This window comes from Letharia lupina (assembly GCF_014066315.1).
Source record: "Letharia lupina isolate WasteWater1 chromosome Unknown contig_24, whole genome shotgun sequence".
In the NCBI taxonomy this organism is placed as follows: domain Eukaryota; kingdom Fungi; phylum Ascomycota; class Lecanoromycetes; order Lecanorales; family Parmeliaceae; genus Letharia; species Letharia lupina.
The window spans coordinates 330,692-352,964 of record NW_023502993.1 but is presented as its reverse complement, the minus strand read 5'-3'; the positions used below and the strand labels follow the sequence as shown (position 1 = coordinate 352,964).

At 51.1% G+C, this 22,273-nt stretch overlaps 6 protein-coding genes across 6 annotated transcripts; 2 read left to right on the top strand and 4 right to left on the bottom strand.

The window, feature by feature from the left end:
- Positions 1-292: 292 nt before the first annotated feature.
- HO133_006337 (uncharacterized protein) lies at positions 293-1,355 on the bottom strand (the record flags this gene model as incomplete). The annotated part of the gene is made up of 2 exons (XM_037297235.1): positions 293-855; positions 905-1,355. 2 exons carry the CDS (start codon positions 1,353-1,355, stop codon positions 293-295), a joined length of 1,014 nt encoding a protein of 337 aa, XP_037147360.1.
- An 834-nt stretch (positions 1,356-2,189) lies between these two features.
- HO133_006336 (uncharacterized protein) lies at positions 2,190-2,762 on the bottom strand (the record flags this gene model as incomplete). The annotated part of the gene is made up of 2 exons (XM_037297234.1): positions 2,190-2,237; positions 2,292-2,762. 2 exons carry the CDS (start codon positions 2,760-2,762, stop codon positions 2,190-2,192), a joined length of 519 nt encoding a protein of 172 aa, XP_037147359.1.
- Positions 2,763-3,122: 360 nt separating this feature from the next.
- HO133_006335 (uncharacterized protein) lies at positions 3,123-3,558 on the bottom strand (the record flags this gene model as incomplete). The annotated part of the gene is made up of 3 exons (XM_037297233.1): positions 3,123-3,256; positions 3,318-3,396; positions 3,457-3,558. The coding sequence occupies 3 exons, from the start codon at positions 3,556-3,558 to the stop codon at positions 3,123-3,125; spliced, it is 315 nt and encodes a 104-aa protein (XP_037147358.1).
- Positions 3,559-4,989: 1,431 nt separating this feature from the next.
- Positions 4,990-6,086, top strand: HO133_006334 (uncharacterized protein; the record flags this gene model as incomplete). Its single annotated transcript, XM_037297232.1, has 2 exons — positions 4,990-5,406; positions 5,466-6,086. The coding sequence occupies 2 exons, from the start codon at positions 4,990-4,992 to the stop codon at positions 6,084-6,086; spliced, it is 1,038 nt and encodes a 345-aa protein (XP_037147357.1).
- Positions 6,087-9,447: 3,361 nt separating this feature from the next.
- Positions 9,448-16,338, bottom strand: HO133_006333 (uncharacterized protein; the record flags this gene model as incomplete). The annotated part of the gene is made up of 5 exons (XM_037297231.1): positions 9,448-9,471; positions 9,586-12,042; positions 12,103-15,540; positions 15,710-16,001; positions 16,058-16,338. The coding sequence occupies 5 exons, from the start codon at positions 16,336-16,338 to the stop codon at positions 9,448-9,450; spliced, it is 6,492 nt and encodes a 2,163-aa protein (XP_037147356.1).
- A 1,083-nt stretch (positions 16,339-17,421) lies between these two features.
- Positions 17,422-19,011, top strand: HO133_006332 (uncharacterized protein; the record flags this gene model as incomplete). The annotated part of the gene is made up of 3 exons (XM_037297230.1): positions 17,422-17,592; positions 17,657-18,827; positions 18,884-19,011. 3 exons carry the CDS (start codon positions 17,422-17,424, stop codon positions 19,009-19,011), a joined length of 1,470 nt encoding a protein of 489 aa, XP_037147355.1.
- Positions 19,012-22,273: the final 3,262 nt, after the last annotated feature.

Here is a 22,273-nt window from a genome sequence, read left to right as displayed (position 1 = left end):
TTAGTAGGGATAGACTGAATGCATGACTCCATGCTCAATGCTGCTGTTCATAGCCGCATCTGCAGTAATGATGAGGAGCCTCTGAGAAGACCCTAGCTTTCGGGGTGAGAACAATGCCACATCCCAACCAGCTACATGTAGCCAATGACGCGACATCAGGGTAGCGAAGCAATTAGAACCCTGAATGCTTTCAAAAGGCGTAAGCCACCCTGAGAGACTTTATGCCCCACTCCGTTGAACAGTATTGAATTCTCGATGATGAGGTAGAAAGCTGCCTCGAAGCTTTCCGCAGTTAAATTCCTTTGCCGAGGTTTTCTCTTAACGTGCGCAGATCCATGGGTCGTTTGATCACTGCGTAGTAAGTCGGAACTTCCTCTGCAACGGCGTCAACAGGCTCGGCAAAGGGTTCTGAATCCTCGTCGCTCTCTCTCAACAAGCGGTCAATTAGGCGGCGCAGAAAGATCTTTCGGGTGCGGGTCATATCTGACAATGAGATTTCCGACTCCCTATCATTCGAATCTTGAAGCTTGATCCTTTCTCTCCGCTTGGATCTCCGCTTCCTGGGTGGAGCGATGTCGGACTCTAACGGGTCCGAACCGCTATCATCTGTAGTGGCGACCTTGGGTCTCAGTCTAGGTCTCCGCTTTCTGCCTAGAGGAATATCTGATCCCGAAGGCTCTGCATCGCTGTCTTCTGAGAATTGGAATATTCTATTGGGTTTCCGCTTAGATGTTCTCTCCAATCTCTGTACTGGAGAGGACCAAGGAGAATGGTCCTTGGTACTGTTGGATCGCGACAGACTGGACTCGAGATAAGTCACTTTGCGTCCATTCCCTGAACGTAGTCGACCAGGTCCTAAGCAAAGTCAGTAAGCCTTGTATAAGAAATGAGAGTGGTAACACACCATCTGGGTTTTCTGCCATGGCGTCTGCGTCCGAAGAAGCAATCTGGCTATTATTGAGCTCATTCAAAGCTCCACTAGAGCGCAAATTTGGTGGTGTCCCAGCTGTCCGATAGGATGGTGGAGCTGAAATGCATGGAGGGTGCTTTTGCCTTTCATGGTTGTAGGTAGGCTCACTTCTGGGCTGTTGGTGTTCTGCCGACGGCGGCTGCGCGATTGCATGTGATCTCCAGCGGTACAGCGTCTTTCCTGATCCATCGGGGATAGTGAGATTCCCGTTGAGATCTGCCGTATTGTAGGTAACAGGGAGCTGGGGGATAGTGTATTCAACGCTTCCGAGGAGCGTGGTCACTCGAAGCACGTCTGTGATTATTGGTATGCTGTGGTCGGCTCCAGAAACCGTGATGGTAAGTCCTTCCAGGCCAACACAGTGGATGACGAGCTCAGTGGCCATCTAAGAGCGGCTCCGTCAGAGCATGACCACACACCTTGAGGGCAAACTTACCTTGTGCTGGGACGTTTAGAACACGATGACCAGGGAGGTCGACCGCGAGGTCAGGGCAAGTGAGGCTGATAATTTAGCGCAGAAAAGACAATTAATGTCTTCGATGGCTGTTCCCAGCTCAATCTTAGGCTTCGTGTAGCTAGTTGAGTCCAGGAGATGATATGAGAAGGAGGTAAGGTTCGCCGAACCGAGAAGTTGTGGCAGCCCAAGCAGGATTATGAAAGCAATTAGACTTGACGACTTGGTATGCCTTTTTTGGTTGCCTCCCCAATTTTCGGAGTGAGGTCTAATTGCTGTGACTGTGACCGGTTCAAATTCGACCTCTGGAGGAAAAGCAATTGTTGGACTCCAAGATGAGGGGCTAGAGAGTTTAGAACTTCTGACCAATTTACTGTCCTTATAAGTAGTCGATTCAAGAACGTTAAGATTCATGCGTGACTGAAGTGATATTGTTTGTATAGTGCCTTTGGAACTGAACATACTCCATAGCCATGACTCGTTCGATGCCAGCAGGGGACTGTGAAAGACCGGAAGAGAGATCTCAGACTAGACTTATTCACACATAGTCACAGGTTTTCTCACCTATGGGGTAGACGTTGTTTGGCAAGCCGCTCAGCTATAGAGCTGGTGGCTCCGCAAGGGCTGGCCGAGAGCCATCTCTTCGACTTGTCCATCTCATGCCCATGGCTCCTAAGTTTTATTCAGTTCCTCCCACTATTCTAGCATCGCAGCCCTCCCCTTCTTGATGACCTTTATGAGACTTACTCGTGGCACTGAGAGCCCTCAGAAGTCCAGCAACAATTGCGGCGCCAGTTTCTCCAAATCCTCAACCTGCCCATCTCTCAAGTCAGCACGCATCCCCTAGCATGACATGAATCTACTGACCTCCAGAAAGTCGTCTCCAATACCCTTCCCACCCGCCTCGCTCCTCTCGAATGCTGCCCGAGCAATCGCTTCCCTTACAAACGTTTCCATGTACTTCCCCACCACTCCATTCGCCTCTTTCCCTATCCTGACCTTGTCATCTTGGAAGTGGTAATGTAGGAGTTTTGTGAGTAGGGCAGGAGGGATTGTTGGTGGGGCGTCTTGCGTGCCTACACGTGTGGTTGTGGGAAAAGCGTCTGGTTCTTCTGATGCGGATGCATTGTGGGAGTGAGAGGAGACGAGCTCAGCGTCGTCATCGTCATCATCTTCATCTTTGTCGTCTTCTGCGGCGGACTCTATGAAGCTGTGTTTGGCGGGAGCGGACTTGCGGCGGGGTGTGGTTGTCTTGGTCTTGGTGGCTTTGGTGGTAGGGCGGGGAGGTCTGAACGCAGGGCGGCCGCGTTTGGCTACTGGGTTGGAGGTTGGTGGCATGGTTGTTGAGGGATTTGAGACTTGGAGCCTAGGGTGTGTTTGGAAAAGGAGCAACGTTGGACTGAGAAGTCGTGTCGCCGAGGGGGGGAAAACTGCGGTGGGGAAGTGTTTACACACGTGCAGTTTATGGCAAATCGCCCTCCGTAAATTGCTGTTCCAGTGAAGATTATTAGACCATGTTCACAATGAATGCTTGTTACATTTCACGTTCAAGGCATCAATAATTTTGGAGCGATGATCTCATTGTAACATTCTGCTTATGCCTCTCACGAGAGGACTCTTCTCGGTACAGGTACAGGCACGCTTTCCCATCCGAATTCATCGATGCAACGCCTGTCCTCAGTCTCCGTTGTGCATGTTCTACTTCTTGTTTGCCAGATTCTCCTGCACCATACCACCAATCTTTCCATCGGCATTAAAGTGCTGGCCGATGGATCCTTCCTTATCAAGTGGGCCACCAACTTTCTGTGCGGTGCCACCAATTGCTCCATCCGCTGTATCCGGTGTCAGCGTATTCTAGGAATCATCTGGTAGTTGGCGGAGGGGATTTCGTGCCGTTGAACATAGATCCTAGCGCCCCATCCTTGGAGAACATAGAGGTTCCAGTTCCTGTGGTCTTATCACCTGCGGCGGGCTGCATCCCATCAAACATTAGTCTATCAGTTGATGCAAAAGAGGATTCGGAGCCACTCACAATCTGCTTGACCGATTCATGAATGCCAGTACTCATCTCATTTTCTTTCAGGGCCGAGTTGGCGCCCTGCTCAAAGGACTTTGCTGTGTGGTCACCGTCCATGTTTTTCTAAGAGTATGAAAGAGAATTGCAAAGGGTGATGGTAATGTACCGGTCAAAGTACTCCTCCGTAGTGGGATGGCTGTAGAGAATAATGTATGTTTTTGAAGGAGATATCAAAGTTATTTTGTGGAGGCGAGAGTAATCGTCATACATCAGGGTCTAGGCGCGCTTTTACGTCAAGGCGGTCAATGACGCATATAGAAGCTTTGCATTTGCGGAGGAAACATTCCATATTGCACCTATAGCTAAAGCTACAGCTATATTGTCGCCTACTCACAATCATTCCTGTCGCACTGCCGCCGGCAAATCAGTCGTGCCACGCACTGGGTTGGCAGGAAGTTAGCCCATTACTGGCTGTCGCTGATTCCGCCTAGCAGCTCCCAGTGTCTCGCATCGATAATGTACTTATTAGACTCTCAACATCCGAGCTGGACCGGGAAATCAAAGCAGCCGGGTCGATGATCCAAAACCCAGATCAGATCATACAAAGTTTCACTTTGTCTGATACAGATCCGCATGTCCTGTCCTGAGTGTAGCTTCCTGATCTTGGCAGTCAAGAGACTGGTGAACTGGCCGGCTTGTCTCAGGATTGCGGAGATTTTTACGCTTTATGTCATGGTTGAAGCTTGTGTGACGTTGATCTCGTATATTTCTCTCCTAGCTCGACGTTGAAAGTTGAAAGACAAGAGATAGGTGAAGAAGATCAATAAGCCGTTGAAAGCTTGAAACATAGCGTCGCTCTTGTCGAAGATGTCTTGAACTAGAAGTGTGCTGTGCGAAAGAGGGAGAGTCGGTTTGGCGCCGGCATTAATTGGCTGAGCTAGTCTGATTGGAGCGCCACTACCTGAAGCCTCTGGAGCAAAATTGCGCTTTCTTCTACCTAAAGTACCACCACTACTGTATGAACCCCCAAACAACCTTCATGCAGGGCAGACAGTATAGGTAATTATGCCGATTCCCAGATGATAGATGATAGCGTATCTTCCTCATCAGGAGCCATCACACCCAAAGAGTAAAGAGTATCATCCAAAAACCAAGACGATCTTACTATTCCGGCTTGCTGTTTCCCTATTTCCTTCCTTCCTCTTTCCCTCACTGCTCTAAACTAAAGGTAGATAATACCTACGCCACTACTGACCGCGTTGATCTCAGAGATCCAGCCTGACGACCCCTCTCTTTCTTTCTTTCTTCTCCTCTATATCTAACCCAATCATTCGCCCACAGCCTTCCAACATTTTGACCTTGTCCAAATCTCGCGAGTCCGCAGTGTGAAATGCTCGTGCGCTGCAGCCGAAACACATCCATGTCCTAAGAGACTCTTTCATTAGACGCCCTCTTGGCCCTGCATCGCCTCTGTCTTTCTTGCAATCATTACTCATCTCCCCTCAAACCTACCCGAACTTCCCCCTCGCCGTGTCGTGCAGCTGCAGCATGCCTTCCTCCACAAGGTCAAGATCAATCTCACCCGAGTCGCCTCGAGTACCCACACCAACAGCCAACGACTTTCCCACCCCCGCCGGCCAGATATTCACAGTGACCAAGCGTGACCAGGGTCTGGTGTCACCTGCCGAATCTGCCTTTTCCTTCTTCGATGAGGGTTCGCCGCACGCTATGTCAACCTCAGACTTGATGGAGGAGAAGGCAATAGCCAGACCCATAGATCGGGGGACGCCGGGAGAAAGTACTTATGCATCGATCATTACTGGCAACCAGCAACAAAATGAACTTCGAAGAAACAAGAGCCAGTACTACACAGAAGTCTTTTCCTACCGGGAACCGAACTTATCCCCAAGAGATCGGATCAGCAAAGACTCGGTGATCACTGCCGAGATCAAGACGAACGTCATCGTACGCACACCCACTTGCTTCCCACCCTGCTGATGCTGACCAATCTCTGTGTATTCTAGATCACCGACGAAATTCACTTCTTGCAAGATTTCTCCCAGCATATGTCCCAACGATACCAAAGACCTATCTCCTCTATATTCATAACCCTCAAACATTCCGAGTGCCTCCTCTATGCCGGTACTTTCGACCAAGCCTACATTCTCACAGTTAGCGCCCTACCTTCGCAAGTTCTTCCCACAACAAATAAACGCAATGCCGCCTTGATACAAGCCTTTATGGCCGACTCGCTTGGGGTGGCGGCTACAAGAGGGGTTGTGCGATTTGTCGCCATACCAGAAGAGAATTTTGCCTTCAACGGTACAACCGTCTTTGGGCAGATCGAGAACTTGCAGAAGTCTCCAAACAAAGAGAATTTCTCGGACGCTGCATCAATCAGTGGCATGAGGTCCGCGTTGCACAGTCGGGCAGCATCGCGAGCGCAGAGTCGGAGACCCTCAGTATCGAAGCCGCCATCGAGGGACGGATACTCGTTCTACCCGACGACGAGGCCGCCGAGTCCACACCTAAGGGGACCACCTATACCAACATTACCTAACGGCAACGATGCGATGGATAGAAGAGCGGAGAAGGCACAGAAGGTGGGTAAAAGGAGGAGCTTTTTTGGTTTCTTTGGGCGATGACACATCGCATTTACAATACCATCAGCAGTTCGGGTCAACTTGGGTGGACTGGGGGTATGGGACTTGGATGTTAGATACGACTTCCGCTGCTTGGATAGGCAGCAACGCGGTTTGGTCTGGCTTGATCACAACAAGCTCTATGAATACGTGATGAATACAAAAGAGTTGAAACTAGGGGCATGTTCGCACGACTTCTCGGACTTCCTTTGGAAGTGCTTGCTTGTTTGCAGCTGGCTGTGCTGGTTCGGGGGTAGGGATATGATGCTGATGTTGAGTGCAAAGGCCACATCGGCATCTCGTGCCGATGACATGATTCCCTCTTCGAGCTTGGACACTTCCGTGGTGATCTTCCATCCCAAACCAACATCCATTCTACCCCAAACGAACAAACTTATCACATCCACCTATCATGGCGGCACAGCAGCCCACGCCACTTGGCACGCAAGCGCACGTTTCAGAAGATTCTAGTCCCGGCTCCTTCCATCGGCATCCGCGCCTTCAGACCCGGTCCAGGGACATGTACTATTTACCGTATGCCCTTTTCACCATCTCGCCGCCACGTCCTCTGACGCCATCATCCAACTCCGCAAGAGCTCGTCGAGCGCCTCAAGGTTTCTGAAAAATAGCTTACTCGACTGTGGTCGGGAATGGAGACATCATCGTCCCGTTCGACCTAGTGCTGTGCTCGTGTCGCCATCAAACATGAGGCTTGGACGTGCGCTTATACCATCGAGCCCTGGGGTTGAAGGTCCTACTGTCCACAGCTGTTTCGATATCGTAGGTAGGCCAAGCTCGGGAGGTCATCCCAGAAGATGGGTAGCAGACCGAAAGCACCCGGTTGCTCTTCCGATGCGGACGTTGTTTTCAAAGCTTCCGGGAACTCTGCACGTGATCCCACTGTTGGATGGATAGCCTCTAAGATCGCAGTACTGTAGATCGGAGGTTTTGCTTGATGGCATCATTTGCGTCTATGATGCGACCCTAGAGCTGTTTGAATAGGCAATTGGCATTTTGGGCGGTCCCGTTATCCGGTGTCTTTTGGCCTTTCGAGACATCTGCCCTCCATTCTCCAAGTATTAAAAATTGTCGTCAACACGGGTTATGACTTCGGTGAGTCCTGCGTTCGCCGCGGCTCTCAAACGGCTATGTCCACTATTGATGGGCGAGCGGCTTCAGCCCTTCGAGCTGCATCACACATGTCTTGGCCGGTTCAGTTAGTACTACGACCTCATGTTGGCAGGGTCCATGACGATGCTGCGGTTGCGGAGGCATGCTCGCCAAACACGATGAAAAAGCGTTTGAATTGGAATGGACTTTTATGATGGATGGATCAATTACCCACACTCGTCTCGAGAGGAAATATGTAGTACGTCAGCATCTGCTTTATTTGCACAGGTTGCTAAACCTCCTTATTGGTTGCGCCTGACAGACAGCCTTCCCGTGTAACTTCGGAGGGCTGCAGAAACTTCGCCCTTCAGGCAGGCGTCTAAGCAGCTCACATGCACTCGACCCCGTAGATCGATTAGTCTCATCGCTCTTTACTTATTGCGGCGGCCTTTTTCCCGTCATCTTTCACTAGCTGAACGGTAGGAAAATTCACAAGTAATGTCGGAGCGTTCAACAAAGGCATCGGTCACTACGAGTCTCGAGAGGACAGTGCATTAAGGGTTGCGCAAGACGATACTGGCAACGAACAGTCACCCGAAGAGGTTCCTACGCCAGGCATCAATATCTATCCGCCGAGCCAGCTATCTCTTCCGCACTTTCAACTTTCCAGCATGCGAGTTGACTACCCACCCCAGGCGCCAACGATGCCTCTCGCATGCCACCGAGCCCCAACAGCAGCATCCTAATGCAGCAACCATTTCCGGCATGACATTGGGTTGGAGCAGGTGCAACACTTGTCGTCGTAGACTGACACTGAACAACCCGATCCCAAGGCATCAAATGGCGCGGATGACAATGGCCATCTGCTAATAGTACCGAGCGGGTCCAAGAGTGTATTCAGTGAACGATGTGGAAAGATGGAGGATGAACGCAAACTTTTAGTTTCGTCAGGCAAATACATTGAGGACGGAATGCATCGATATTGCGAGACACAGGACCACGACACTTTTGAAGTCGCTTTGCAGGCATTCGATTCTGGATATCGATTGGGCTCAAAAGCAAAAGATGTTCAATGAAGCAGATACGAAGCATCTTTCAAAGATCGCTGTCAATCCTTTACCAGCACTCCAGGAAGATTACAGCCATATCTTTGATTGCTTCGACATCGAAGACGATGACATCCTCGATTCAACGCCTTGCGATCATAGATTGAATAAGCTCGAGGCCGATGAGACGAGTCAACAACAAGTCAGTATTACATCCACGTGATCTTTCTGAGGAAGCTAACATCATGCTGGGAAGCTGTGACCACGGTCCGAACGGCTGCATAGACCCTGACTTGGCGGGTTGGCCACCCAAGAAAAAAACGTGCATACTCATATGAAGGGGCGTACAAAGAACTCAAAGTGAAGGAAGACAGATAGAAGAGAGGACGAGAGGCAGGAGTCATCATCTGGATCGTGATACCAAAGAGAATGCGATGTGATCCCCACCAAGGAAGTATTCGACGCTCGTCCCACAGGCGCAGCTCCCTCGGAGTATGACTCTACGGCTGAACTACTTGCCGGGGTGGAGGCCGCTCTATCAAAGCTGGGTCAGGCAGCCGTCAAAGCTGAGGGGGAAGGGCACCATTGAGTTGGAACACGGTTTTGTGATTGTCCAGATGGTGCTGCATCAGTTCCTGAATATCACAAGATCAACCTTGACTACGACCCATGAAGGCTTGCTCTGCCGTCGTGTCATAAGACACTCCTGGCCCGTATTGGGGTGCTCATTCTATATCCAAGGAGGGCGTCCGGCGGATCAGATAAGAGAAGGTCCATCTTCACATTCGGCGAAATCCGCTCATCCTCAACGACTCAGAGCTGGTATTCAGTCCAGGTGCCCGAGTCACTCATGAGACGAGACCAAATATCTCGTAAAATCGGGGCCTTCTCGCCGCGGGTGAATTGTGTTTCATCACAGCTTCACGAAATACGTTAGAGTGATGGATTTCTGGACTCGGAGGCGACGCAATGAGATCAGGGCACTTGTCGTCTGGATGCTGTTGTTCGTCATATACTGTTGTACTGTACTGATTTATGGTATGTCTATATATGAACATTCTCATTCTATCCGGTTTAACCATCTAAGCCTCCTTGAACCCCAAAATGCCAAAGAACGTCCCCCCAAAGCTTGCGCGCTGGTGCAATTGTTTTTTTTTTGTGAATAGCTTCCATATACATGAACATGAACATGAACATTCTATCCGTTTTTAACAATCTAAGCCTCCTTGAATCTAAAGTTGTCAAAGGAAGTCCCTCAAAAAGCTCGCGAGCTGGCGCAACTGTTTTTTTTTTGCGATTAGCTTCCTTTCATGTTGTAGCATACGGGAGAGGTGAAGAATGCTTACATGTTTTCCATCCTTCATCAAAGAAAAGTGATTCCCGTCCACACTCTCCATCTCCATTGCGTCCCGGCCCAGCAGCGCATCCCATCCGTTGGTTCCAAAGTCCGTCCGGTTCTCGAGGAGCCATTTCATGCTCTTCGGATCGTCGTCCCACGTCTCCGGTCGCGGATCGCCAGGGTTACCGCACACGCCCCGGCGGGCCCAGATGGCCAGCGTCCTCGGCGCCAGCGTCTTGTCTCCGATGGGGACGGGCTTGTAGTCCGCGAGGGCCTGGATGGTCGCCTCGAAGTGGGGGAGGAGCCACTCCGGCGGCTCCATGCCCTCCCCGCCCAGCAGGCCCACGTCCGCCAGGAAGGCGTGCAGGCGCGACGGCAGGGCCTCCAGTTTGATGGGGCAGGGGGAGTCGAAAAAGACCATGCTCTCGACGCGCTCGCCGTCGGCCAGGAGTTGCTGTACGACTTCGTACGCGATGATGCCGCCGGCGGACCATCCGCCCAGGTGGTAAGGCCCGTGGGGCTGGCGGCGGCGGACCTCGGCGAGGAACATGGACGCGATGCCGACGATGCCGTTGGTGAAGTCGGTGGGGCTGGTCATGAAGGGGCTGTTGAGTCCGTAGACGGCGACGCGCGGACCGATGGCGGGGATGCTGGCGTACGAGGTCGCCGAACCGGAACCGTCGGGGAAGAGGAAGAGCGTCTTTTCGGCCGTTTTCGGTTTGCCCTGCATGAGGATCGAGACGGCCCGGGGCGAGAGGATGGCAGGGAGTGGCGACGTCGCGGTGGCCGCCGCGTGCTTCTGGCGCTTCGAGGATTTGGCCGCGACCGGGGCTTCCGGCTCCTTGAAGCCGAGGAATGCTTCGATGTCGTCAATGGAAGGGTGATCGATGAACAGATCGGACGGTAACTCGAGATCCGTCTCTTCCCGCATGATACCGAGAATGCAGATACTCATCAGGGAATCGATGCCGAGGGACAGCAGATCGTTGGACCCTACAACTTCTTCCAGGGCGATGCCCATCTGTTCGGCGATCGTGGTGCGGAAAAGCAGCATGGTCTCTTTGCGACTGCTCCTTTCAGTGCTGATCGATTTCTGCGGTGCGCCGCTCTTGGAGCTCTTTGACCTTGTCGAAGGGGCCGTAGACGCCGAGCCATCGGAGTCGTGATCCTCCTCCTCCTCCTCATCATCATCCGACAAACAAGTGGACGGAGTCGCGATCGAGCCTTCACCTTCTTCTTCAAATCTTTGCAGGTAGGTTCGGAGCTCCCCTACGGTTTCGCACTCGACGAACACCGAACTCTGAATGTCGATGTCGAGCGTTTCCCGGATCTTGCCGCAGATTTGGAGGGACAGTAAGGAGTCGATCCCAAGGTCGCCAAAGACACACTCATCGAGTAGCTCCGACATTGGCAACTCTGACTCTTCGGAAATGATACCCAGGACCTGCGACACTATCGTTCCACTTGATGGAGAGGCGGCCGGAGCGGGCGATGGTGCCAAAGTCGAGATCGGCTTCGCTGGTTTGGGCTTCTCCTGCGAGGCAACCTTGGGCGACCTGGTCGGGACATCCTTCACGGCCTTGGTTGGCGTGGCACTATGCTCAAGAGGCTGGTTCGATTTCTTAGGCTGGGAGGATGCCGATGATGCGGGAGGTAGGAAGGTGTTGAGTATTGGGCGCGGAATTCGCTGGAATTTAAGCCCTCCGACCACCCCGATGATGGTATTCCCCTCGAAGATATAAACGTCCCCGGACATGACATTGTTTGGCGAAGCTTGCATCTTGACGTAGGAGTTGTAGGTTTTCGTTCGGCTCAGAGGACGAGCGATCCGGAAAGACTTCCACCCATGAGAGATATAGACGAAATTCTTCGAGTCGACGGCATCGCTTCCGTTCAGTATGAACCCGGAGAGATGGCAAAGGCTGTCGATCCAGAAGGGACTCAGGAAGAAAGTGCCGTCTTTTTCTTGAGTCTGGAATCTGACCCGTGAGGTAGCTTCGAAGTTTTTACTGTCAAGGATAACCTCCTCCATTCCTTGGTACTTCTCATCATACTGTACGAGGGCAGAGAATAGTTTGTAGGCAAGGCCTCGAGAGATCTGATCGGCTTTGTTGCTGGCTAGTCGATCCCTTAGAGTCTCAATGCGACCTTCGATCAGGTAGCGTTTGGAATCCCATCCAGCCACCCACTCCGCCCCATCTTCATAAGTGATTTTGCTGGTCGCATGGGTGACAGTCTCTACGCCTTGTGCGTTGACGGTGGCGTAGCGAAGATTCGCCAGATTTTTGCTGAGATTCGCAGTTATTGTGACCTGCAGGATTTGCGATTTGATGGGCCCATCCTTAACAATCAACGGCTTGATGACTTCCACATTGCCGCAGTTCATATTGAAGTCCGTTGCGTCGGGCCTCAATCCTTTGTAAATGTAATCGCCAAGAGTGAATGCAATATCGGCATAGATGGTCTACAACAAGATTCATTGGTTAGTATATTTCAAGAGATATTTCTGAAGGAGTGGAATTACCGATGGGCAAAGCCCTGCTCCATTCACGAGATGACCCAATATAGCAGCTCGTAAGGCTGGTTCAGAAAGTTCGGATTGGATTACGACTTTTCCTACATCCCCATCGAACTCTTGAGACACTACTCGATGAACCGAAGATGTGGATAGTTTCGAGATCTCCTTCAACGGTTCCGGAATCGTGGGGGTGGCATTGCGAGACTCGGTTTTGTGCAAGCACCAGTCATTAACGTAGTCGATCCAATAGTTCTTATTGTCAAACTTGTAAACCGGGAGGTTTAGAAGTTCGTGGCAGGCTTCAAAGTCTCCATGGAATTCGCGCCAATCAATCTCAAGGCCTGTACAATGAAGGGAGCAGAGACTTTTGGAAAGCGTCATCCATGGGCTCTCCGCCTTGTGTAGGGAAGCTACCGTCAAGGGGTTGTTGTCCAAGGAAGCTTTGACCATGTTGGAACAGATAGGATGGGGGCCTATCTCGACGAAAACGGTCTTTGGGTTGAGAGTCCCGCTGTCAGTAGCCGATCGAACAGCTTCTGCGAAGTCAACGGGCTCTCTGGCCTGGCGACAGAGATAAGCAGGGTTGAAGACTCCTTCCGTCTCGACGACCTCTCCTAGCAGTGTAGAGATGACTGGAATCCTTGGCTTGCTGAACGTCGCGCCACCGGCAACGGATTCAAAATCCTCTAAGACCGGCTCGATTTGTGCAGAGTGGAAAGCGTATGGGAGATCCATCACGAGACATTTGTGGCCTGCGCGATTCAGTACCTGAGAGATGCTGTTGATCTCGTCGACACTCGCGCAGAGGACGGTATCATTTGGAGCGTTGAGGCAGGCAATCTCAAAGGGCAGACCGTTGGTGGCGGTCCTGATCTTGGCCACTGAAGCCTTGACTGCTAGCATGCAATGAGTGCCAGCGGTGCATTTTTCTTGTAGAAGCTTGGCTCGATGTCCAACGAGGTGTATTACATCGTGTTTCGATAACACACCAGCGGCGTACAGTGCGGAATACTCGCCAAGACTATGACCGAGAACAACGGACGGCTTGATCCCCCATGATTGCCAAAGCCTGACAAGGGCAATTTGAACACTGACTAAAGCAAGCTGGATGACTAGGTTTGATAGCTGATGTTCTTGGTCGACACTGCCCTCGATTGCGGGCAGAAAAGAGGGAAATTCTTGTGTCATTGCCAGCTCGTTCAGGTGCATGATCTCAGAGCGGAACACAGTCGACAGTTCAAATAGGTCTCTTCCGAGACTGGCGTAGAAAGCTCCCTGTCCAGTGAACACAAATGCGACGGCTGGAGCCTTTGATGAGATAGGAGTGAAGTTACCCTTCGTGGCTTCTTTATTGAGGGAATTTCTGAGGGTTTCGAGATCCGAAGCAGCAACACCGACACGGTAATTGTGATGTATCCGACGAGAGGTGAGAGTATAGGACAGACTGGCTAGAGATTCTTCGGAGGCCCCTTGCGTGTATGAGATCAACTGCTGGATGTTACTTTGCAATGACGATATAGATTTCGATGAAACCACGAAAGGGAGCATTGACCGAGGATCCACTTGCGAAGACAAGTCTCGCTGTGGAGGATCCGAAAGGACCATCGCAGTGTTTCCTCCGGCCGCACTGAAGTTATTCAAGAAGGCAATTCTCGGTTTCTCGCCGATGCGCCGCCATGGGGTTTTCTGGAACGGTATCCGAACGTTACGCGACTCAAGGTTTGGAAATGCTGGGTTCAAAGTGTTTTTGATACCGACATGAGGAGGAATGGCGTTTTTCTGCAACATCATGAGAACTTTGATGAGTGCGGTGATCCCTGCAGCTGCTTCGCCGTGGCCGACGTTGGATTTGACAGCGCCAATATGCAGTGCTTGGTCTCGATCTCGACCGCGACTGCCATTGTCCGGCGCAAAGACGTCGGTCACGGATTTGATTTCGGTATTGTCACCCGCTTGAGTACCGGTACCATGCATCTCGACGTAGCTGACATCAAGAGGGTCGATGCCTGCTGTATGAAGCACGCTTTCGTAAAGGTAGGACTGATTCCCAGCGTGTGGGTGGGTGATAGAAATAGCATCTGCAGAATGATTGGTAGCAGTGGCGAGAATAACCCCCAAGATGTTATCTTTATCGTTGATTGCGTCTTCTTCTCTTTTGAGAATGACGGAGCCCACGCCATCGGCACGGCAGTAGCCATCCGCCTTGCTGTCCCAAGTCTTGCAAGAACCAGTTGGGGAAAGAAATTGTCCCCTGCTCAAACCGGCGAAAATATCTGGTGCCGTCAGGATGTTGACGCCGCCGGCAATCGCAGTATCGCACTCTGCTGTTCTGAGAGAAGTGCAGGCAATTTGGATCGCAGCGAGACTGGAGGAACATGCAGTATCGACACTGTAGCTAGGTCCCCGGAAGCCAAAGTAGTAGCTGATACGGCCAGGAGCAAATGCGCGGACGCCACCGGGGATGAAATACGTTGCAATTTTTTGTGCCGCATTCACCTCGCGCCAGTCGTCACTGGTCTGCCCGTAAAACGTTCCAACGCGATCTTGCTGGGTAGAAGGCGTTGAATTGAGAACAAAACCACTTTGCTCCAGAGCTTCGTAGGCTGTCACAAGGGCTAAGCGATGCATCGGGTCGGTTTCGGTGGCCTCACGGGGAGACATGTTGAAAAAGCGTGGGTCAAAGAGGCCAGGCTCCTCGATGAAACAGCCGTAAGGGGTGTGACTAGTATTGACCTTCTTGCCGGTAGGGTCAACGTGCGTTTCAGCATCAAATCGGTCTTTGGGAACTCTTTTGTGCATATCCCGGCCCTGCTCAAGTAGCTTCCACAACATTTCATGGTCTGTCGCTCCAGGAAACCGGCCAGACATGCCTACGATGGCAATATTGGAATTGATCGCGCGTCCTTGTGGCTTGGGATTGGCCTCGGGAGAGCACCAACTGGATAAATCCCGTCCTTCTACGGTCTTGTTGGTCTCTGCCTGTAGTGTAGAGCAAATCGAGTTGACGTCAGGCTTGATTTCGTAGCTTACTACTGAATCAACAGCAGCCGATTTACTACTGATGTGTTTGGCTATAGTCTGCTGGAGAGCATTCCACCGTACTGGCCGTCTGAGGATGTCGTCGACTGCTCGAGTAAACTGAAGCCCGCTGCTCGAATCCTGAATTAGTTCACCAGTTGAGGGCGACAAAACCGCTCGACAAGGTGGCGCAATCTCAGCGAGAGCACTCAAGCGGGGCTCCAATATCTCGGACACTTGGTCTTTTCCGTACACGTGAGGCGCATGCCAGAAGCCAGCAACCGAAAGCTCTTGAAAAGAAGCCTTCTCAAGTAACTTTGAGTGTTTCTGGAGTTGTCGAAGCCGTGATGGCGGACCGCTGATATTGCAACTATTGTTGTCGACCATACTGATATACGCTCTAGCTGATTTTGGTATGTTCTGTAGCTGGTCAGCTGTTGTACTAGACTTATGGCAGGGTGTTGCTGCATCAATGTGCCAGCCGAGGAGATCATAGCAGCCATTGAGAAGTAGGATTCTTAGCCCGAATACTTTTACCTTCGTTATGACCTGAACCTGGGCTGACAGCATAGTGGAAGAAATAGTTCGGCCATACCATTTGGTCCTGTAAGACTTGTAGTTCTTCCTCGATTTCCTCGGCAACGCCATCGACAACCATGCTCCAGTGTCCTTCAGCAAAGTCTGTTTGTTGAGAATTGGATGAAAATCTTCCTACTGCAGCTCCTGTCTGGAACGCCAAACGGACTGCCTCCACTGCCGGACCAACTAAATCCACGATGGTCTTCGAGCACGAGACTGCTGCTGCCGACAATTGGCCCAGGCCAATGCCGACTATGAGATCATCATCCCCTGGGACAGGATACTGATCCGGATGTTGCTCGAAATATCTATAGACAATCGATAAGCGAAGAAGTCCTTGGAAAGATGGATAGATCAAGTTTACCCAAAGAAGTGTGCCAATTGACTTATGCATAGAAGCGCACTAGAGATCTCACGTCTCTGGACTTTTGCATTATGATGCCGTTCGCTCAAATCAAACACGCTATTGAACACCGGAATTTGGCTTCGAGCCTCGCGAGGAAGGGTGCATGCGTCTTGTCGGAGCGCGTCATAGGCCTTCTCCAAGAACGATTCGACAAGAACAGTGGATTTCCTGCTTCGGTGAATATCGCGTAGATGGCCACGCACGTCGGCCACCTGATGTGAGAACAGTACAATTGGCATGGTGAAGCTATTGACCGTTTCACAGAAGTTGAAGACACAAATGACAGACGAGGGGAACAGACATAGGTTTAGTTTTGAAGCATGAGATATGGTCTTTGATAAGCTGGCATCGAATGATTATATAGAACAATACGAGCTTGTGAACTGCCCAGTACAGTCATAGGTACAGCATATCGCACGATCAGGGACTACATGGATGATTTCACAGCTACACCGCCATCTCACGACCACACCGTCATTTCACAGCCAACACCGAGCTTGACCGTACAGGATGACGTTTGATAGCCCTCGGTTGCAAGGAGTAATCATCAATAAGCGCCAAAACTCCACAATCTTGCTGATAGTTTGAGAGGATTCATGACTGCTCCCAGCGGTTGGATAAGACTTATCGCGATATCTCAAGGCTTCCCACAGCGGTGTTGTTTCGCCACGGAATGATTATTCTCGTGACGTTGCCCAGACCACCGCTGATATAATCTTGAAGCTACAAAGGTTGCAAAACGATGAACAGCTTACGCGGCGAGCTTGCTTCTGGTTGCGGCATGGGCCTACCGAATAGTGCTCAGATCATTGCCGATACAATCTTGAAGCTACAAAGGCTGCACAGGTAAGAACGGCTTACACAGCGAGCTTTCTTCCGATCGCGGCATGGACCTACCGGATACGTGAAAGTACCATCGGGGTCCGTGGGGTGCACAAATCAAATCATTTGTCAGTGTGATGTGGCAATGAGGCTCGTGGTGATTTGAACCACTGTCCCAGACTCTGGGTGTCCGATGCATGTTTTCTGTCGGGGTTCTAACATTTTGCTTCCCGGCCCATGGCTTACTGTTCTATGGCTTACTGTTCTTGAAGTCACTTGATAGGCCCGGTTTTCGTTTCCCGAAAGGATCTAGACTGCCGAAAGCCGGTGCAGGACGGGGAAAACCGGTCGCAAAAAGCGAATCAGGAAAGATAAAGACAATCAACATGATATAGTATGGCATGTTCGTCATATTCAGCTCTATCGGATCTGGAAGTGTGTTTCTAGTTTACAGACCCTAGCCGATCCATGGCCTATGCTACACTCTGCTTCGTCAGAAAATGAGTAAACGAGAAGATGAGGTCTCACAGGGCCATACAAGCCCAGACGCTCTTGCTAGTCTCTTGCGAGAGTTGAAGGAAACTCTCGATTACTCAATAATTTTGACTCCTGATTCAGAAGGTTATTCGGACAGTATCAAAAGGTGGAGTGATGAGGTTGAGAAGAGAGCGGTAAGAGCTGTCTACAATGATAGAAAGAAACCTGAAGTGTATCCGGGCTGATGCCAAGACACAGGGAGTCGTCGTGTATGTTGGTTCGGCGCAGGATATTGCTAGTACAATCCTACTAAGTCGGAAACACTCAATTTCGTTCGCGGTGGCTGGAGGAAAGCATTCATCAAGCGGGGCAGCCTCAACGGATGGAGGCTTGGTAATCGATTTGGCAAAGATGAGGAAAGTGGAAATTGATACATCAAAAAAGATCGCGAAGGTGCAAGGCGGCTGTATTTGGCAAGATGTCGATGAAGCAGCAGCAAATCATGGCCTTGCAATGGTCGGTGGCACGGTCAACCATACGGGAGTTGGAGGACTCACTCTTGGAGGAGGATATGGATGGCTCTCTGGTCGGTATGGCCTGACAATCGACAGCCTCTTACAGGTACAGATCGTGCTTGGTGACGGCAGCATCAACACGGCTTCCGAGAACGAGAACCCTGATTTATTCTGGGCAGTCCGAGGAGCAGGCCACTGCTTTGGAGTAGTCTCCGAGTTTGTTTTCGAGACACACGAACAAAAGAACAACATTTGGTCCGGTCAAATGATATGGCCAGCAAGCACCAAGCTCGGTGGAGTTATAGACTTCGCTAATGATCTTTTGACAAAGTCAGATCCGGACTCAGCCATGGTCTTGGGCGTTACAGCACCTCCATTCATGACGGAGCCAGCAGTCGTGGCGACAGTCTTTCACAATGGCTCCCAAGGCGCCGCGGAACGCGTCTTCAAGCCATTGCTGGATTTGCAGCCGCTCAAAAACTCAGCCCAAGAGCGTCCATATCGCGAGATGAATGGTATGATGAACCACGCGGTCCCTTATGGCGGGCGCAAGCTGTCCAAAGGTGCCTGCTTCGTTCCCCCACTGTCAGCAGACTATGTCCGCAGTCTCATCGTGGATATGCAAAAATTGCACCAAACCGTCCCCGGGTCCCGTAGATCGATTGTACTGTTCGAATATCTCCATCCTGAAGCGTGGTGCAAGATACCCAACGATGCCACGGCTTTCGCGAACCGGGGGCGTCACCAGAACATGATGATTGGACCATTCTGGGACAATGCCGAGGATGACCAGAAAATCCGGCTATGGGCCACGGAAATTGCGAAGAAGGCCGAGATGGAACTCGAACGTGTAAAGGAGGAAGCCGGAAGTCCAGCATGGATGGAACACATCGGAGAATATGGCAATTATGATGGTCAGTACTAGTGACTCCTAAGAGCGCGCGATATGCGCTAATCATTCCATCTTAAGGCCTACTCACCAATGCTCGCCGAATCTTCGGCAGCAACTTTGACAAATTGCGCTCGCTAAAGATCCGCTATGATCCTGACAACGTCTTCGACAAATCTCACTCTCTTTTATCGGCGAGGGAAGGGTAGATGATTCGTGAAAGCACTCTCAAAAGCACCCTTATATTTTCTCAGGCGACCACATTTCCAACGACCCTCTTTCTTACGCCACGAATACAAAGAAGATTTCCCATTCAATCCTAGAAAGAACTCGAGCAACAAATCAACACTGCATCAAGACAAGTGCTGTCCACAGACCCAACACGCAACATAACAAGCTACTCCAAGCTTCTAGATCAGACTCAATATAACTTTCTGTGATACCAAAATTTCGGTGCAACCTTAGATATACAGCCCCTTGCCATGAGGGTGTTCCGCATTTGTCTTTACTGGATCAGTGCCGAGGGCAATTCAGCTCCTCATGACTCTGATGGACGCAACAAGATTGAAGGGGGACAGCTGCCCCGAATCCGGCCTGATGTTCTGATAGCTCCATGCTGGCGTCGTCCGTATGAGCCAAGCCGCGATCGGAAGGTATCAGCCCGCTCTCTCCCAGGCTATCGGGCTCTCCACCCCCCCTCCACGGTCTGCTTCGTTGTCCTGCCACTGCGGCGGCCGTTCTAATTTAGTTGTGCAACACGTCCCTTCTATGAAACCCTCCAAGGTGATTTCAACACTCTATATGATAAACAGTGTCATGACTGAGCTCTCGGATGTGGTGATCTCGGCTGTACCATCAACGAGGGTGTTTAAAGTTCCGGACGAAGCAGATGTAACGAAGACACACACAGATCGTGCGGCGATCGTGCCTTTGTGCAAACATAGAACACCATCGGTCGCAAACTTCACCGTGCCAAGCATTTCATTTGCGGAGACCGCTGTAGACTCTGAAAATTCAAATACAGGGCAATGAAAGGATCGTTGGGGGCAATTGCGATGACTCCATCAGGAATGAAATTTTGGTGCTGTAGCATGATAATAGACGGCTCCCAGCGTGACGAGCGGAACCTGGGCTAGCCGTATGGAGGACTGAGGCTGTGTATAGATGAAGCCGAGTACAGACAGCGCGAATGTACCAAGCATTAGTTGCCAAGGGTGGTCCGGATAGAACACTGTAATGGAGTCTAGCAGACCGCAGCGCGAGCCATGGGAGAAAGGATCGAGGCAGTGAGGACACTTTCCGACACTCACCCAGCAAGCGATTTCTCTGCGTGACGCGGGTGGCGCAGGAATAAATATAGAGAGCAAAAAGGCAGTCATTAAATCATGCAGTCTGTTCTCACAAGACACCCTCCAAACCCCATACAAAAACTCACCCTTGGGCGGTTCCCGTGGGTTCAACTGCGCAATGTGCCTGAACGATGAATCCCGGTGCCAATCCCGGCGTCCGTGGTCAATGTAAGTAAGAGGTCTGGACATGGCCCGTGAAGTACTTTTTTAGAGTACTCTTAGCGTGTGCACGCGCCACCTGCAGCAAACGCCTCAGCCGCGCCTCAGGCGATGCCAAGTGGCAAGGACCGAGCCCGAAGAGCGAAAGCCCGAATATATTTGCAGAATAACACCGAGGATAAGTAAGTAATTATTGAGGGTACCATTCCACATACATATCAAAGTTGAGCCTCATTATCGCTAACCTGACGCATTTCCAGTTCATCTCTGGATTCTCGACTTACGATCCATATCTTAACGAGTAGTAATCCAAATTCTGAAGCTTGACCGGACTAGAATCGCAATAATGAGAGTATTGACTTTCATATACATTCGTAGTGTTCACCATTTTGGCTTTTGGAGGTACGGCTTCTGTACACTGTAGTGCCAAGAACTCGAAATCATTTCGTTCGCGTAAAATGCGTGCCTGCCTACCTAGCGCTTGCTTGAGCCTAGCTGAGCTCGCTGAGCCCAAGGTACCTCAGAAGTTCTTGCTTTCCATCAATGTCATCGCAAATCGTAATACAAAGGCTTCCCACTTCCAATACATAGCTGTCTCTACCCACAGCCATTCCCCTTCCAGGCTTTTTACAGCTTCTCAAATTTATGGAAGTCCTGGATACCGCGAAACGTGTACAGCATGATTCAGCATTCCAAACCCTCCACCACCACAGCCATGGCCTGACAGACCATCGTCGTTTTCGATGCCGCGGGCAGAAAAGGCGGCTCCTTTGCTGTTTTGTGAGGACTGAAGTGAGGTCCAGTGTCCAAGGGTGTACTACCTGCAGTGTATCACTTCGACAACCAAAGCAAATCTCGACGGATAAATCAGCTGCCGTGGCATCTCCGCCTCGTTTTCCCTCGCAGGCTTCTACATGTCCAACCTCCTCGGGATGAGCACTCGGGGGATGCCAAACGGCAAACGTGGCCTTGCCCTTTCCCTGCCCGACGACTCGCCGATTCGTCTGTTCGACGCCGAAGACGACATTGGCAAATTGTCAAGGCTATGTTCCTCAGCGAGCAGAAAGTCATAGGCAAGCGTGTTTATGGCGCGACTGCATACTACAACCCCACCGAAACCGTGCACGCAGAGCTTCACCCGTCTGTTGAGAAGAAATCTGGGTACACTCGGCTACCAGGTGAGGGTTTCAAGAGTACCGTGGCGTCGGTCGGCGCTCCAGCGGTGATCCAGGAGGCAAGGTTGCGGAACATGCGTCTGATGCCAGAGTTCGGGTACTTTGGTATGATAGCCTTGATCCCAGCCTCTTTTTGCAAGACAAGGCATCTTTCTCAAAAAGCCGAACCGGCGGAATCAAGCTTTGGTCGGGCAAACATAGAACCAGGAAGGACTACGCGAAAAACAGCCCTGCTTTTGCCCGTCTGGGATGAGAGAGAGGGATGGTAGACCCGGCCTTGACGGTGGATTGAAAGAGACTGCGGTCTACCTAGGGCATTAGCAGGAGGCGATTGCATGTTCGGGAAAGAGTATCGGCGTAGGAGGAAGAAGTGTTTTAGCAATCAAGAGTCAAAGCTACGTCCGAACCATTTTCCGACCGTCAGATTCCCGTTGCATTTGAACCTATCACCTAGGCAGCCAGCCGCTATTGCAAATGGTACAATATGAACCTCATATCACTTGCATCATTGGATACTCGGCTGTACCATACCAGAGTACCCCTTTAGGCAGACAACCCTTAAATTACATTGTCAGTGTACTAGTAGTTGTACTGGTCCAGTCCTACGTATATCACCGGCATCCCAACATTACTCTAACAGTGCAGCGCACTATTCCCAGGCTTGCAAGTTACCATACGCCTTCCCATCACCTACCTCCTCCAGTTCCGCGCGAGCTTCCACCGGGCGATGCAGGATCGAGTTACTAACCAACCTCTCTCTCTTTGCGTCTCGTTTTCCCTGCTCATTC